Raw genomic sequence first — 17687 nt, 5'->3', positions numbered from 1 at the left:
GTACCCCCCCCCCCCCGCCGCCCCCGTCTGTCCCCTGCTGGCACTTGCTCGCTTTCAAAATAAATGAACATTAAAAAAAAAAAAAAAAAAAAGCAACTGTGCAGCTCTCTCCTAAAACAGTAAGTGAACCAGGCCATACCTTTGTCCCATACTTACAGTCCACTTTTTACCCATACAGACTGGGTGTAAAAGTGCAGGTCCTTGTTCAGAACAGAGTTCACAGCCTCTTCTAGATGTAACTCTCTTCCCTCACAGTGTTCCAGAGCAAAAAGGCTAATGGAGGGTTCTTCAAAAACCTAACAGCAAAAAAGAGAAAGCATCACCATACAGGGTGGCCATTCTCCAGTGACCTCCCAGTCACAACACAGGGTACCCTGGATCCACCGTATTCTTGAATGCGTACAGTTTACTGCTCTACCCTCTAATGATGTTATAGTCAAAACTGCACAGGTGAGACTAAATTCTACTCATAATTTTTGTTCACGTTTTAATAAATTAAAATTGGAGGTTTATTTAGAACAGCAATCTCAGTCTCATAATGGAAATGGACACTTGGTTCCAATTAAGGTCTGGCTGTGCTATAATACGGGCATTTTGGTCTTGCCAGCACTTTCAGCTGGTAACAGGATGAACATGGAATGGAACAGCACCATTTCCCCAGAAAGCCACAGGAACAGTCACTGAGAATCCAACACATGATGGCTCCAGGCTCTTAAACTCATTTCTAGGAGGAAGAAAAAGGCATTCTTTTTCTTTTTTTGAGAGAGAAAGAGAATGAGGAGAGGGGCAGAGGGAGAGAGAATCTCAAGCAGGTTCCATGCTTAGCATGGAGCCCAACATTGGGCTCTCAATCCCATGACTGTAAGATCATGACCTGACCTAAAATCAAGAGTCAGATGCTCAAGCAACTGGGCCACCCAAGCACCCCAGAAAAAGGCATTTTTAATTTAACAACAACCAAAAGCCAAAATGCACAGGGGCAGGAGTGATTTCTACATTCAAAGTAAGTATTCCCCAACTCCTTGTGTCAGAGAAGAACAGAACCAACTTTGCTCTTTTTCACTCATTGGTATATGCAAGACAGCATGCTAGAAGACTTTTCAGGGATGAGAAGACAAAGCAAGGCACCATCCTTGTGTCTGGGTCATTACTAACTAGTAACTAAAATTGGAGAATTGCCCAGGTATTGAAATGTAATCCAGGGTAGAAAAGGATATGCTCTGTGAAAGTTCTCAGAATATAGAAGACTTGATGCTTTTTTTTTTAGCAGAAAGGAGCAAGGATCAAGGAAGCTTCACAAAGGTGGATGTCGTGGTATGTGAGCTCAGTCTTCAAGGATGCCATGATTTGGACAGGCCCAGAGAGAATGGAGGGAAGGCACTCTATACGAAGGAAGGGAGACAGAAATGCATGGAACATGTTAAGGGAATAGCAAATAGATCCATATAACTAGAATAGAGTCCAAAAGGAAACAGTGTCAAGTGCCCCCACTGTTTGCTAGGGGGTATTGAATTGTCTGCTTCTCCTTGTCACTAACAGGGCAGAGACAGACTTACTGCCAATGGGGAGTCCTTGAAGGCTTCTGGACAGGGGCCTAGGAAAGTATCTGTAATTGGTACATGAGAAACAGAGCACTAGCAGCAGGGAATGTGGATGTTCAAAGAACAGTAAATAAACAACTGACTTTGCATAAGAGCAAGATGAATTATGAAAGCATTATTCTTTGCAGCAGTGTTTGGAATAACAAAGGATACAGATGACTTAAATATCCATCAAAAGGAGACTGGCTAAATAAGTTATGGTACATTCATAGAGAAATACAGCTGTAAAAAAGAATAAGGAGATCTTTATGAAAGATCTCTAAGATATATTCCTTAGAGGTAAATACAGTGAACAGTAGTGTGGAATAGCATATTTCTTCTGCTTCCACTTGTGCATTAAAGGGAAAACTTATGCACATGCCCACAAATAATGTGCACGTGTACACATGAACAATTTTCTTGAAAGAAAGAAAAGAAAAGAAAAGAAAAGAAAAGAAAAGAAAAGAAAAGAAAAGAAAACTACTCCATGACTATCTATCAGGAGAATAGGATCTGAAAGATGAAAGTGGGAGCTGAGGTTTTGACTACATGCCTTTCGTACTTTTTGATTTTTGAAGCTTAGAAATGTATTATTTATTCAAAAATTTAACTTTTTAAAATGTTTATTTTTGAGAGAGACAGAGTGTGAGTGGGGAAGGGGTGGCGGGGGCAGGGGACACAGAATCTGAATCAGGCTCTAGGCTCTGAGCCGTCAGCACAGAGCCCAATGCGGGGCTTGAACTTGTGAACCATAAAATCGCAACCTGAGCTGAAGTCAGACACTTAACCAACTGAGACACCCAGGTGCCCCTCAAAAATTTAAATCGGTGATTATTATGCACATTTTGCATGTATGTGTATTTTTTTTTTAATTTATTTGAGGCAGGGCACACAAGCAGGGGAGGGGCAGAGAGAGGGGGAGAGGCTGAGAGAATCCCAAGGAGGCTCTGCACTATCAGCTCAGAGCCTGATGTGGGGCTCAAAGTCACAAACCATGAAATCATGACTTGAGCCAAAACTGAGATGCTTAACTGAGACACCCAGGTAGCCCTGTGTTTTTCTTTAAATGGACTTTGGGAAATATATCAGACAACATGAGTGAAGAAAACAGAAATGGAAAGTAGATGGGAAAAATACTCCAGTCCCAAGAAAGAGCCAGACCCTAAAGTGTGTGTGTGTGTGTGTGTGTGTGTGTGTGTGTGTGTGTGTGTGTGTGTTGGGGGCAGTGCAGGGTGGGGGGGGGGGGCGATGGTGGAAGGTTAGGACTGGTCAGCAAGGGATGGCCAGAAAATCCATCACAGTGCTAAAACAGACATAGGGCTAACAAATGGAATGAGTAAACACAGAAGACAACATGCAAAGATGTGGCTGGGGGCACCGTGGTATAACTTCTCATACGAGGAAATTTGGAGGGAAATGTAAGCTAAGAACTTCTAATAAATGAAGCTAAGAACTTCTATTTAGAACTGGGTGTTTTTAATGTTCAGACAGACAGGACAGACAGGGTAATCTTAACAGAAACGTCCACCAAAGACTGGACTTTTGGATCTGTGCTTCAGGGAAACAAATCCCATGCAGGCATGAAGAGCGTGGGAGCTCCCAGGATCTGGGTGACACCAGAGATGGGTAGGGGTGAGGAAAGGGAAAAGAGGACAGAACTGGGCAGACATGCAAAGGAGGCTGTGGAGGCGGTGGAGTAAATGTACTATGAAAGCACAGCTAAAAAGAAAACACCAAGGAAATAAAGGGGAAAGGAAAGGCGAAGGAAGAGTCATCCATAGTACCAAATACGTTTGCAATGTGGAGGAAGAGGGTGGCTGTGGCAATGCTGCTGGGGTCTGGGCAATCAGGAGGCAGCTAGAAACCTGTAAGAGAACTCTGAGCGGTGTGCAAGACACGAGGGGTGGAATCTAGGTCATAGGGACTGAGGAATGAGTGGTGAGAAATTGTAGACAGGGTGCACGGGATTGCGCATTTTAGAGAATGTTGGTGAAGAGAAGGAGGGAAATGGACTGGTGGCCCATAAGAATGTTTGTGGGCACAGTGGCGTAGGATAGAAAAAGCTCAACAATGTAAGATGAGAGGGATGGTTCTAGGGAAGAAGCGAGATGTCCAGTCCATTGTTTCCCATCAGTACAGAACCTCTGACTAGGAATCGGTCCATGAAGGGAAATATCACTTTGAAAAGATGAACTATACTTCCTCTGAAATACAAGGAAAGATAGGAAAAGAATGCCAAAGAAATTTCCAGGTAAATGTGTGAGTTAGTTTCTCTTTACATTATGTGGCAAAGGTTACCTGATGAGGGAAGAAGGTATGAAGTACTATCCAACAGCACTTTCTGCAGTGACAGAAATGCTGCTTATCTGTACTTATCAGCCACGTGTGGTCACTGATCATTTGGAATTCGGCTTGTGTAACCAAGGGACTGAATTTGTTTTATTTTAATTAAGTAAATATTAAATATAAATATGATGTTATAAATCTAATGTAAATAAATAAGAAATAATGACGTGGCTAGTGTATGGTAATGGAGAGTACAGATTTAGGGATTAGAGGATACTGTAAAAGAACGTCACAATCACTGTGTGCAGTGAGACAGTAAGGTAAGCCTTAAAGGGCTGTCCAGGAGCACTGATTTTCCTTCAGTAAACACCGCAAACTGGGTCAGGAATAGGGCTTCATCTCTAGTCACTGAGTGACCGCAGGTAAGATTCGGCACCTCTTCTGCTATCTGCGAAATAAAAACTGGAAGCATCCCAACAGCTTATGGAAGAAATGTCCTTACAGGAGTCCAGAGCAGCAGGTAAAAATAGCAGATTCTAAATTACCCACTAAAACTGGTGACTGAAGATGGATAATCAAAATCCACAGATAAGCCCCTGCCTTTACTGTTGGACTTTCTCCAACATCTTCACCCTTAAGCTTTTAAAAAAGCATTTCAGCTTATCTCTTCATACATCTTCTGGTTGAGTTACTAACTAGTAAGGAAGGGCAGCCAGGCAAGGAGCCCAGACAGGGCTCACAGTCAATTGTTAGCAACATTCTCCCCAGTGAAGAGCCTACTGGGGTAGAATGGCAGATGCCTCTATTAAAGGCATTTAAGGCTGACATAATGTAACTGTTTTAAACCCAAGAGGGAAAAAAATTAAAAGCTTACTAGGAGAATGCAATTTAAATGCTAAGCATTATTCTAAGAAAAATAGGACCTGTGTACATTTTTCTTCCTCTTTTGCAAAACGCAAAGACATTTTTAAAAAGATGGCCATTATCCCTCAAACTGAATCAAATTCACTTCCGAATAGCAATTCTGAATCTAGAAATTTGTCTTTGGGAAACAATGTAAAATGTGGTGCAGGGGATCACAAAAGATGGTTTTAAAATGATGATGCAGGAAGACAGAGAACAAAATTGTAAAGAATGATAGAGACAGTATTTTTTTTTTAAATGTTTATTTATTTTTGAGAGAGGGAGAAACAGAGTGTGAGCAGGGGAGGGGCAGAGAGCAAGGGAGACACAGAATCTGAACCAGGCTCCAGGCTCTGAGCTGTCACACAAAGCCCGACGTGGGGCTTGAACTCATGAGCTGTGAGATCATGACCTGAGTCAAAGTCAGCCGCCCAACTGACTGAGCCACCCAGGCACCGAGACAGTATGTTTTATGAGTTTACATAAATCAGTAAAAACAACCTGCTGCTCCACTAACAGCAATGGGCTATCACCAAGTGGTCCCATTGACTAGACTTCTCATTTGAGAACATCTATTATCTCTACGCTTACAGTTATCCACCCTCTAGAGGTCTGATCTATATTTAAACTTGATTTTTCTCTATTTAAGTTGTTTAAGTTTAAATGGTTTTAATTTTTAAATGTACTTAAATTTATAGATGCATTTGATTTATACGTGTACTTAAAGGTTAGGAACATCAACATAAGTGCTAATGTGGAAAGAACAGTGGAAGGTGGTAGATAGGTAATCATTCAGAAAAAAGAATGAGGAGCTACTTTAAAAACCTATTTTTCTGATACATTTTCCAGACATGAAAATAGGAATATAAACTACTAATAGTCTTCAAAACTGCAGATGACAGAATAATCTGAACTTTCCAAGGACAACAGAAAACACCAGAATTTAACTACAATTTGAGCTCTACAAATGTCTTGGCCTCAGTCCATGTTAACTTAGAAGACAGTCAACCATTTTGGGCCAAAGGCTCTTCTTAGGGGTCAATAGTAATGGGACATTCCTGCTGGGTTAAGTCTAAGGCAAAAATCAGACAGTTTCTAAAAGGAGAACATAGTTAAGAAAGAAAAAGAATACTTGAACAAATTGTATGAAAGAACTTTTAAGAAGAAAAAAACCCTCCACCTCATCCCATCAACTAAACCACATTTTAGGTGACAAGACTAGTAATAATTAATATATACAGCACTTTCATATGCACCAGACATTATATGTAAATATATCCATCCACAACTCCTTATCCATCGTTCAGGACACAAAAACCTTAGTCTAAGTCCCCCACCCCCCCCTTTTTTTTCTTAACTCAATTGGCAGCAAAATCTGACCTGAATAAGTAGAGGGCTACTTATAGTATTTCTCCAATATGTGTAGCCATAAATATATTTGCTACAGTAATAGGAATGTGTTTAATTATGGGGTGCTACTTAAAACGCTTTTGCAGTGTTTCCTTAAGTGCTATGAACCATATCACTGTTTAACATGGGAAAAATATCCCAAATCCCAAAATATATTCAGATTAGTGGATTGTGAATTTATTTACTTATTTAATCCACACAACTTCCCTTTGATGTGGGGGCTATTTTTAACCCCACTTCACAGATGAAGAATCAAGGCACAGGTCACACACAGTAAGTGTAAGAGCTGGCATTTGAGTCTACAAAGTATGACCCCAGAGGCTGTGTTCTTAACCCCTACACTGTGGCTCTAACATATTCTAAATGCCAGTAGTTTTAATGGCGAATATTTCTACTGGCATGTGAGATAATGTCTGGAGCACTTGACTCCCAACTTGGTCAGTTGGGCAACGTATATGATCCCTATTCTTACCTCTCTCTCTGGCTTCAAAAGTGTTGTCTGCCACCTGAATTTGAAGTTCTGAGATCCTAGTGAGAGTATTCTGCTAGAGGGACTACATTTATATAAACATATCTCCAATATAATGGATAAAATTTTTAAATCTAAGTAATTTTTGACTTAGAAAAAAACTATAGACCTTTACTTTAGCAACTGTAGAGTTCTTTGAGTTTCAAATCACCATGTATATGGAAGAGGTGTTGACAATAGCTCAGGGTTATATTAATTGGTTAGACTCTAAATATAACGTATACTTTTCAAAATATTCAGCAATCAGCCATGAGAACAGCCATATCCATAGAGCCTGACAACATCAATTCATCTCAATCTTTGCCAAATGAACAATGCCTAGCTAAAACAGGAAATACAAGTAAGATGAATTAAAGGAAAGTAACCATAATGCATACCTCTAAAACCATTCCATTCCAGAGCAATACCAGTGTGTTGGCAAAAAGTTATGTAAAATGATACAAATTTAAATAAGGCTCATAAATGTCTAATATGACTCTAATCTGGAATCTTTTAAGTTTGGCATATTAAAAACAAAAATATATAAATACCTTCAACCTACCATGCTAATGGTAGTCCTCATGTTGCTTAGTGAGTATTAATTATGGTCTATGAGCTCAATTAGTGAGTGCTTATGAGCTAAGGGCTGTACATGCAGTAGCTTGTTTAAACCTCACACTTTATTAGATGAGAAAGTTGAGGCTTAGGGTAGTCAGAAACATGTCCAGGGCCACTCAGCTAACAAGTAAGGGTCTGTCGGGCTCCCAGACTTCACCAGTGAACTATAATCCTCCTCAGAAAACTGCTTTCATTTGGTTTAGAAAATCAGTTTCATTCTAGATCTACCTTTCTAATTGGTTTCCCCTCTCCACTTTTTAAGAAAATTATTTGCACCTATTTAAAAGAAGCTAAACAGGGGCGCCTGGGTGGCGCAGTCGGTTAAGCGTCCGACTTCAGCCAGGTCACGATCTCGCAGCCCGTGAGTTCGAGCCCCGCGTCAGGCTCTGGGCTGATGGCTCAGAGCCTGGAGCCTGTTTCCAATTCTGTGTCTCCCTCTCTCTCTGCCCCTCCCCCGTTCATGCTCTGTCTCTCTCTGTCCCAAAAATAAATAAACGTTGAAAAAAAAAAAAAAAAATAAAAGAAGCTAAACATTAAAAAATAATATATAGATGGACTATGTACCCATCATCCAAAAGTAATAAATTTTATTATATTTGTACTGAATTTTATAAATATATTAACAGGTACAGCTGAATTTGAACCTCTTCTCTCTAAAGGTAATCACTATGCTGAAGATGTGAGTCCTTCCAGTTCGTATTTTTATAGTTTACTAATGGTTATGCATCCTTTGTTTTTATTTTTTATTTTTTTAATGTTTATTTATTTTGAGAGAGAGAAAGGGAGAGTGTGTACACACAAGTGGGGGAGGGGCAGAGAGAGAGAGGGAGAGAGAGAATCCCAATCTTGACAGTGCAGAGCCCAATGTTGGGCTTGAACTCACGGACCTGGAGATCACAACTTGAGCAGAAACCAAGAGTCGGACATTCAACTTACTGAGCCACCCAGGTACCCCTGCATCTTTTGTTTTTAAATTTCACTTACAGTATCTTACCATAATACCCTTTAGTAATACATGGAACTCACTTTCATTTATTGTAGCCACTGTCTTACATTTCCTCACATGGATGTGTTGTGGCTCCTTTTCATCCAACAATAAACTGCAGCAAACATCCTTATTTCACTGCCCTGCCTACAGCACCACCTCATGTAACTGACACTGTTTCCAAAAACTGTGTATGAATAATCCCACTTCTCTGCCACCAAACCAAACCATTCAAATGTTTCTATTTAAAGTAAGGCAATATTACCTAATTATTATTTTATTTTGCATTTACTTGATCACTAGTGAAGTTTAATATTTTTTGCATATCCTTTAGCCATTTTTCTCTCTATGAACTATTCACATCCTCCTGCTAAGTTTTGAAATACGTTTTTCTTTTTTTCTCAATTGATTTGAGAGTTCTTTTTATATTCTGTACACTAAACCTTTGCAGGTTTTATAAGGGCTGCAAATATACCCTCCTAAGTCTGTGGCTTGTTGCGGTAGGCTGAATAATGTTCCCTCACGTCCACACCTCTCACCCCCACCCAACCCCCAAAATGTCCACATCCTAATCCCTAAAACCTGTGAATATGTTACCTGACATGGTAAACGGGACTTTGTAGATGTGACTAACAGTTAAAAAACTTGAGGCGGGGATATTAGTCTGGATTATCCACAGAGGCCTAATATAGTCACAAGGGTCCTTATCAGAGGGAGGCAGGAGGGTCAGAGATACAGGACAGAGAGAAGTTGGGGTGATGCACTCTGAAGACAGACAACGGCCATGAGTCAAGGAATGCTGAGGAGGTTGAGAAGCTGGAAAAGGTAAGGAAACCGATTCTCTCCTTAGCATCTTCCAGAAGGAATGCGGTCTTGCCAGCACCATATTTTTATCAGGCTAAGACCATTTTAGACCTTCTGACCACTAGAACTGTAATCTGGTTTGTTGTTTTAAGTCACTAAGTTTGTGGTAATTTGTTATAGCAGCAATAGGAAATGAATACACTTGCCTTTTCCCTTTCTCTTACTGACATGTACATTTTGTTTTAAATCCATTCTACTCCAATACTATTAGGCTAGTTTCCATATTTTCTTGTAAGTTTTAAAGTTTGTTTTTCACATTTAGGTTGCCACAGTCCATCTGGAACTTATTTCTGCGTTTGGAGTAAAGCAAGATTCTAACTCTATCTTTTTCCATGTAAAGAGCCAATTGTCCCAACACCAATTTATTTAATAGTTCATAATAGCCCCATTGTAACCTATTTCAGTCACCTTCCAATTCCATTATTTACGTAGGTCAGTTTCTATGCTATCCTATTCCCCAGTTCTGTGTTCTTCCCTTGCACCAATACCCACTGTCTTTATTACTATTGCTGTATAATGCAATATATATTTGGTAGGACAAGTGACCCTGTCTGTTGTTCTTAGTAAGAAAATTATCTTGGCTGTTTTGGATCCCTATCTTTTCCAAATTTAGGATAAGCTTGTCATGTTTTACCATCTCACCCTAAAAAGGCACTATCCTAGAAAGTCAAAATTTTCTGTAAGCATCTTGCCTGAAGTTGTAATAATTTGGAGAGGACCACAACTTCACAATATTGAGTCATTTCAATCTATAAAAGATTATTATCTCTTCATCTTTTATGCCCTTCGATAAAGTTTTTATTATTTTCTCCATAAATGACTTACTTGCCTTGTGGTTTGACTTATTCTTAAGTATCCTATAGCTTCATTGGCATTTACCTTGTATCCAGAAACTTCTTAAAACTTCATATTAACTCTAATAATTTGACAACTTTCTTTCCTTAAACATTTTTTGGATTTTATCTTATTCAAGTGTTTGGGGATCCAGAATCACGAATAGAAATGGTGATAGTAGATACCTTTGTCTTCTGCCTAACTTTAAGGGGAAATGCTTCAAATGTCTCACTAGGAAGCGTGATGTTTAGTCTGCAGGGTTTTGCTGGCCTTCATTTTAAAATTGTATGCAATAGTTTAAACTATTAACTAAATATGGATTCAGCTGAAAAGTTTAATAGTAACCAAACTCTCAGACACGTTATAAACTCATTGCTTCCTTTCATTCTGTGGCTGGATTTACAGTCTTCGACTATTTATGGGTGTGTTCCTTATTTAGCATGCTTGCACAGAATCAATCACTGCCTTGCCAATTCTTACTCTACCTCTTAATATCATTATGTCATCACAGTTATAATTTCATTTGAAGTTTTTCTACAGCCTCTTGTTACAATGTTTCTTTTGCTTTGCCTGTTTATAGCTGCCAGGATTGGATTATTACTTCAAAGGAGGCCAACTTCCATGCCAGGCCACCATGGAGACACTAAAGAAGTAATGAGCAGAATGCTGCTCCCATGGAAACGCAATAAAAGGTTACCTCACACACTACTGGGCCAATGCTTAAAGCATTTATATAGGTTCCCCACTCACCTTCAGCTCCTAACCAACTGTTCTGGGGACTGTTATATGGCATACCTTTATTGGAAGCTAATCTACTATGTTATTCCCTCAAACCACATGAGTCCTAATGCTGGATATATTGTTTTGCATGCCCAATTAGAAATATACCCAAGATGCTTATTTGCAACAGAACTAAAGGCTGACAAAGATTTCAAAATACCTAACAGTTTCTTTACATATAAGTTAAGTGAGGTGCAAATAAATTAAGTGATTTTCCCAATATCATCTTAGTGAAAGGAGAACTATAAAATATACTCCTAAGGTCCTTTCACTATAAAATGACTGCAAATTATCCATGGGCTTCTAGAATGTAACATATGTCTAGACAAACAGAAATCAGCAAACTGTCATCTGCAAAACATACTCATCTTGTACGAAGAGGAAGTCTTAAAACTCCTCAACATTATTCCATTATGACACTTTAACAGTAATTCACAGCATGTCTGGGAATGCTAACTACAGGCAACATCCTCAGAATTCTGCAGTTGTAACTAATTAAAGCAAAATCAAGAAGTTAGTCCATATACATGTCAACTCAACTGGACAGAAACATTTTCCAGAATCCCACTGGACTGTGGCTTACACAGTGACATTAACAAATCTGGAGGAAAAGGTGGGGGCAGTGGGGATGCAGACTGAAGCAGAGAAGCAGGATAGGTAGAGGGTGTCTAGCATTTTCCAGGATTTGGAGAATGTAAACACCTGGGACCCTCAGGAGTCTCTTCTGTGGGGAAGGTTAGCTGAGTAAACTAATCTCAAGATACCTACTTCATTTTACCTGGATCTTATGCTCAACAAATAACCTTCTGAGGACTATTTCAGTTTTCTATGTTCTAGAGAGGGGAAAAAAATGCTCAGGACAGAATTCTCAAGCATTCTAGCCATGAGAATCCACCTTCTACAGATTACTGTATTGACCTGGTTCATTTATCAATCTCCTAGGTCGGATCAACTCAGGGTGTCAGGGCCACCAGTGTGAAGCACGGTGGAATTCACCAAACAAATGTTACCTGTTAAAGTCTCTTCATGGTCATCTGGGGGGTCTTTGTTGGGATGCCCAACCTTACCTCACATTCCTTCCATTTCAAAACCAAACGTACTGCCTAAATATATCTTCAACAAAGACTTTTTAAAGATTTAAAAACATACCGTGTAAAAGCATTAAGACAATGAATGTGTTGTCCTTACATAAACTGGATATATTCTTTAATCAGTTCTTAGAGAGAAAAGGCTATAGCTCCCAGGTCCTTCCTAAGACGCACCTTCATCTATACTGCTTGGGTTTCACAGAACCAAAATAGTGACACACAACGGCACGGTAAAACTTAAAAACATTTCTTCTATTTTCATTCCTTATTTTAATTATTCACTTTTGACTTCACGAGTGTTAACTCTTCAAAGAAAAACAGTAATACTCATTAATTTTGATTGATTCTAAAGCTCCCTCCCTAAAAACTTAGTTGGTTTAGCTCACTGAAATAGAAGTCCTGCAAAATCCTTTCAAGATGGTACTTTCATATTTAGAACTACATATACAAAATAAGTATCTGTCTGCTGGCTTGACCACTAAAAATTGCTAAGAAAATTCCTTTCCCAGTAAATGTGGACTACTTTCCAATGTCTTTTTCAACCGTATCAATACTTGGAGAGACTGAACAGACCACATTCTTTTTTCCCCCTTTCTGTTTTTTGTCCAACAGACAGGAAGTATCAATCAATAGCCACTTAAGTCTTTACCAGTTGGTGTCTAAGATGCAACTGAGAGAGACCGAGGACTGTTTCTATTTTTGTTCCTCAACCAAGACTCTATTCTTACTTAGCCTGATACCAAGAATACTCTATCCAGTAAGGTCTTGAAATAAGGCTACATTGCTTAGGCTGGGATCAAAGTTTCTGAGTATGATCAAAGTTTCTGAGTATGATCATCAGCTCTGGTTGAAAGGTCTCAGTCATTCATACCATTATGCAGGGCTTCAAATTATCTCATCTCTGTGTAAACCTCAGCTTTGACCAAATGCTCCAAGGGAATGATCACAATCAGACATCTTGAAAATATCCCAGATCCTCATTACTTCCTCTGCCCAGACCTACAAACATGGAGCACAGAACTGATGCTGCAGAGTAGTGATCCTGTTTTGCTCACATCAAAATTCTGAGTAAATAGGACAGAAAGGAAAAACCACTTACTCTACAGATGTGGGTCTCCAAGGTGACCCAGGTAATTCTGCACACAGCAGGCAGGAAATCCCTAGTTCCCTCAGACAAAGGTGTGAAATCAGTACCAGTGGCCATATCAGGACCCAGGCCTTAAAGTAACATTGTGTGACTTATCAAGTAGGATAATAAAATTATCAGGTTATTATTTTTATTAAGCAGCTGCAACAATTACAACTAACAGTTATAGCTAATTAATAGCTAATGTTTAATGACTGTTCACCATGTGCTGGGCATTTTATAAGCATCATTTCACTCAATATCCCAGGAGACTTATAAAGTACTATTATTTTTCATAGACAAGGAAACTGCGTAACTTTACTAATGTCATCCAAAATGGTTAAAATATCAAACTGAGATTTAAGCCTAGGTCTATACATATTACTTAGGTCCTGAGTTTTGAACTCTTGCTTTAAAAAATATATATGATGCATATAGATATGATATATATATTTTTTATATGTATCATATATATGTATATCATATATGTAAAATATAAAATATATATATATGATACATATATCAGTCTTACGTTTTGGATTTCATGAGTGAATCTCAATTTTACAGTCTATGAATAAATATTCATACTGTTATATTTACCCGTGTTATCACTTTTTCCAACATCACATCATTTATGGTAATTAAAGAGGACAAGAAAAATGTCTTATAATTATGTACCCAAGCAAAGTACTTACATAGTCAATGGGCTTGAGGGATTTAACTCTAGATGTTGGGCAGCCACAGGAAGTAAGGTCAGCATAGAGGCCTTCTTCTAGTACACACTGATTATTAGAAATGTCCTCTTGGTAATATAGGAGCCAGCTTAAAAACAAGCAATAAGACATTCGGACAAATTATATCAGTTGACATCTCAGGCTCATCATCATGCTGTGGGGAACCAGGGAAGGAGTAGGACATCAAAGTCATGGTGCTGACCAGCAGCAAAGACCCAGCTTCAGTTTAAAGAAACAACTACCACTATCATTTACTGACTGCTTACCATGTGCTAGACATGTGCTAGGTACTTTACCTATATTATCACACTGTGTCCTCAATTCTATGAAGTAGAAACATATCCTTATTTTTATAGGCAACAAAACTAAGTATTAGAAAGATTAGGTAATTTGCCCAAGGTCTCCTCAACTGTTAAATGACAGCGTTGCAATTTGAAACAAGACATCTGCTTTACGCTAAAGACATTAGCTTCATTTGGTACCTCCAAGTACACAACCTTGGGATCAGATTATGGTAATAATTAAGTACTTGAACAGATTAGAAAAATACTGCTTGTGTTTCTTTTAGGAATAACAATTAATTTGTATCCTTATTTAATGATGAGCCTGATGTCAGTGTAGGGGAGTAAAGAAACCAGACTCCTAACATCACATGACAGTAAATAAAATCTATCACCTGTACATCTGATAGCTAATGGAGATTTTTAAAAAGAAGTAAGCCCATTAAGAATCTTTGGTAGTGAATTATCTTCAATACACCACTCATCAAAAACTTGGTTAAGACCTATGCCCTTTTGAAAAGAAGGAGCCCAAGGGAGAAATGAACTGGCTGTTACTACTTCACTTCTGGTGTGTTTGAGTTTTAACCTTATACTTTAAGACCACAAGAACTGTACTCTTGCTAGACCAGGTTAACTTAGGATAACCACAGATATGCTCTGTAACACTGTAATTAGTCTCATATCTTCTATGTAATTGGGCATTTTATCAAAGGTTTTCAACGTGTTAGGCATGGAGTTAGCCCTTCCTGCGCATCATTTATTTGGCCCTTATAAGAATCCTTTGAGGTAGGCACTGTTATTATCCCTCCTTTACAGACGAGAAAAATGATTCAGGCAGATGATCCAATTTGTTGAAGGTTATATATCTAGGAAGTGGTGGAACTGGTCTTTAATCCAGGTCTCCCAGGTACTCAAGCAACCGCCAGGGTTCCTGTATTCTTTTATAAGACTGCAGTTTAATAAACTACACACAACACAATTTTAAATTACACACACACACACACACAGAAAGAGAGAGAGGGAGAGAGAGAGAGAGAGAGAGAGAGAGAGAGAGAGAGAGAGAATATTCCTTACATAAAGCAAACACAGGACTAATTTGTTCCAGATTTCAGTGTCCGGAAAAACACTTTCCTCCAGAAAACCTTCAATACTTCCCTTTATTAGATAATGAAAATATATGTCACTAAGTAATTTTTTATCTTAGTGGAGAAGAAACTCAGAGCCAAATACTAGTAACAAAATTATTTTAGATAATAAGAGTTGCAGATAATCTACTTAACTTATAGTACCCTATTTTATGTGTTTTAATATTGTAAAACCCTCGTATCCTTTTTTGTAAGTATAAAAATAATAACATCCACAGAGAAGTTCAAACTAGTTAGAGCTATAGAAAATTTGAGAGGTAAAGACTGGTGGAGTTAGGGTTAATCAAGGTTGACCGAGAGAATCAGTATGGACTGGGTGGACTGATCCTTAAAGAAATACTCAGTTTAATATCAAATGGAGGCTACAAACATATATACCAATAGGAGGCCAAGCAGGTAATATACATGAGTAGCATACCAGGTTAAAAAAAGAAAGCTGGAAATATATCCTATGGTACACTGGGACCACATATCCCATTTACTTAACACTAGCTAATAATTGCCAAAGGTGAATGCTTCTTAAAGTTTTCAAATCTTTTGATTTTTTAAAGAGAAGGTGAAAAACACCCTAAACCAAAATACTGATACATTTTTGTTTAACATACTGTGTAGGCCAAACAAATAACATTGCTGGTTAGTTAGCTTTACCTGAAACCTACAGCGTTTCCTATAGAGCAGGGATTAGCCAACTATAGCCTGTGGTTGTAAAATCTGTCCCATTGCCAGCTTTAATACAAACCACAAGCTAAGACTGCTTTTCACATGCTTCAGTTTTTTTTTTATGTTTATTTAATTTATTTTTTTTTTTTAATTTTTTTTTCAACATTTATTTATTTTTGGGACAGAGAGAGACAGAGCATGAACGGGGGAGGGGCAGAGAGAGAGGGAGACACAGAACCGGAAGCAGGCTCCAGGCTCCGAGCCGTCAGCCCAGAGCCTGACGCGGGGCTCGAACTCACGGACCGCGAGATCGTGACCTGGCTGAAGTCGGACGCTTAACCGACTGCGCCACCCAGGCGCCCCTATGTTTATTTATTTTTGAGAGAGAGAGAGAGCACGCGCGCGCGCACACACACACACACACACACACACACAGACAAGCAGAGGAGGGGCAGAGAGAGAGGGAGACACAGAATGCAAAACATGTTCCAGGCTCTGAGCTGTCAGCACAGAACCTGATGTGGGGCTTGAAATCACAAACCATGAGATCATGATCTGAGCTGAAGCTGGACGCTTAACCAACTGAACCACTCATGCTTCAGTGGTTTTAAAAAATTAAAAGAATAGCTTGTGATACGTAAATACACTGTGCAATTCAAATTTCACTGACTAGCATTTTATTGAAACACAGTTGTGCCCATTTATCTATCTTCTGTGGCTGATTTAGTGCTTACAATGGCACTGCTGAGTAGCTGGGACACAGCCTGTGTGGCTCACAAAGCTAAAAATACTTACTACCTGACCCTTATAGAAAAGGTTTGCTAACTGACCCCTGGTATAAGTAAGGAAAAAAAAAAATACTCAACTGAGTAAATGTTGGAAGAGGGGAAGACAGGGAGACAGTGTAAGGATAGAATGGGAATGGATGGCAAAAATGAGACTGACTGATGGTAAGCCCTGGAAAAGGAGGCATTTAACCATACATTTGTGGGTCCAATTCTGGAGTCTCTATTCTATTCCATTGGTCTGTGTGTCTGTTTTTGTGCCAATACCATGCTGTCTTCATGATCATAGCTTTGTAGTAGAGGCTAAAGTCTGGGATTGTGATGCCTCCCGCTTTGGTCGTCTTCTTCAATATTACTTTGGCTACTCAGGGTCTTTTGTGGTTCCATACAAATTTTAGGATTGCTTATTCTAGCTTCGAGAAGAATGCTGGTGCAATTTTGACTGGGATTGCATTGAATGTGTAGATAGCTTTGGGTAGTATTGACATTTTAACAATATTGATTCTTCCAATACATGAGCACAGAATGTTTTTCCATTTCTTTATATCTTATTCAGTTTCCTACAAAAGCTTTCTATAGTTTTCAGCATATAGATCTTTGACATCTTTGGTTAGGTTTGTTCCTAAGTATTTTACGCTTCTTGATGCAATTGTGAATGTGATCAGTTTGTCTTTTTGTTGCTTCGTTATTAGTGTACAAGAATGCAACTGATTTCTGTACATTGATTTTGTATCCCTTGACTTTGCTGAATTCATTTATCAGTTGTAGTAGAATTCTAGTAGAATTCATGTATCAGTTGTAGACTCTTTGGTGGGGTCTGTCAGGTTTTCCATGTATAATATCACATCATGTGCAAAAAGAGAAAGCTTGACTTCATCTTTGCCAATTTTGATGCCTTTGATTTCTTTTTGTTGTCTGATTGCTGATGCTAGAACTTCCAACACTATGTTAAACAACAACGGTGAGAGTGGACATCCCTGTCGTGTTCCTGACCTCAGGGGGAAAGCTCTCAGTTTTTCCCCATTGAGGATGATACTAGCTGTGGGCTTTTCATAAATGGCTTTTATGATGTTTCTGTATGATCCTTCTATCTCCACTCT

General features: G+C 38.8%; 1 protein-coding gene across 3 annotated transcripts in view; it reads right to left on the bottom strand.

The window, feature by feature from the left end:
* CRYBG3 (crystallin beta-gamma domain containing 3) overlaps positions 1-17687 on the bottom strand; it is a 129786-nt gene that overhangs the window by 9711 nt on the left and 102388 nt on the right. For all 3 annotated transcript variants that reach the window (XM_045501726.1, XM_045501728.1, XM_045501727.1), the window contains 2 exons: positions 13678-13804; positions 157-296 (listed from right to left, as the gene is read on the bottom strand). In XM_045501726.1, the coding sequence (XP_045357682.1) occupies positions 157-296; positions 13678-13804 (267 nt within the window). The remainder of the gene's footprint in view (positions 1-156; positions 297-13677; positions 13805-17687) is intronic.

This window comes from Leopardus geoffroyi, chromosome C2, assembly GCF_018350155.1.
Source record: "Leopardus geoffroyi isolate Oge1 chromosome C2, O.geoffroyi_Oge1_pat1.0, whole genome shotgun sequence".
Classification (NCBI taxonomy): Eukaryota; Metazoa; Chordata; class Mammalia; order Carnivora; family Felidae; genus Leopardus; species Leopardus geoffroyi.
Note: the sequence above shows the minus strand (reverse complement) of the source record. Positions and strands in the feature narration are given on the sequence as shown.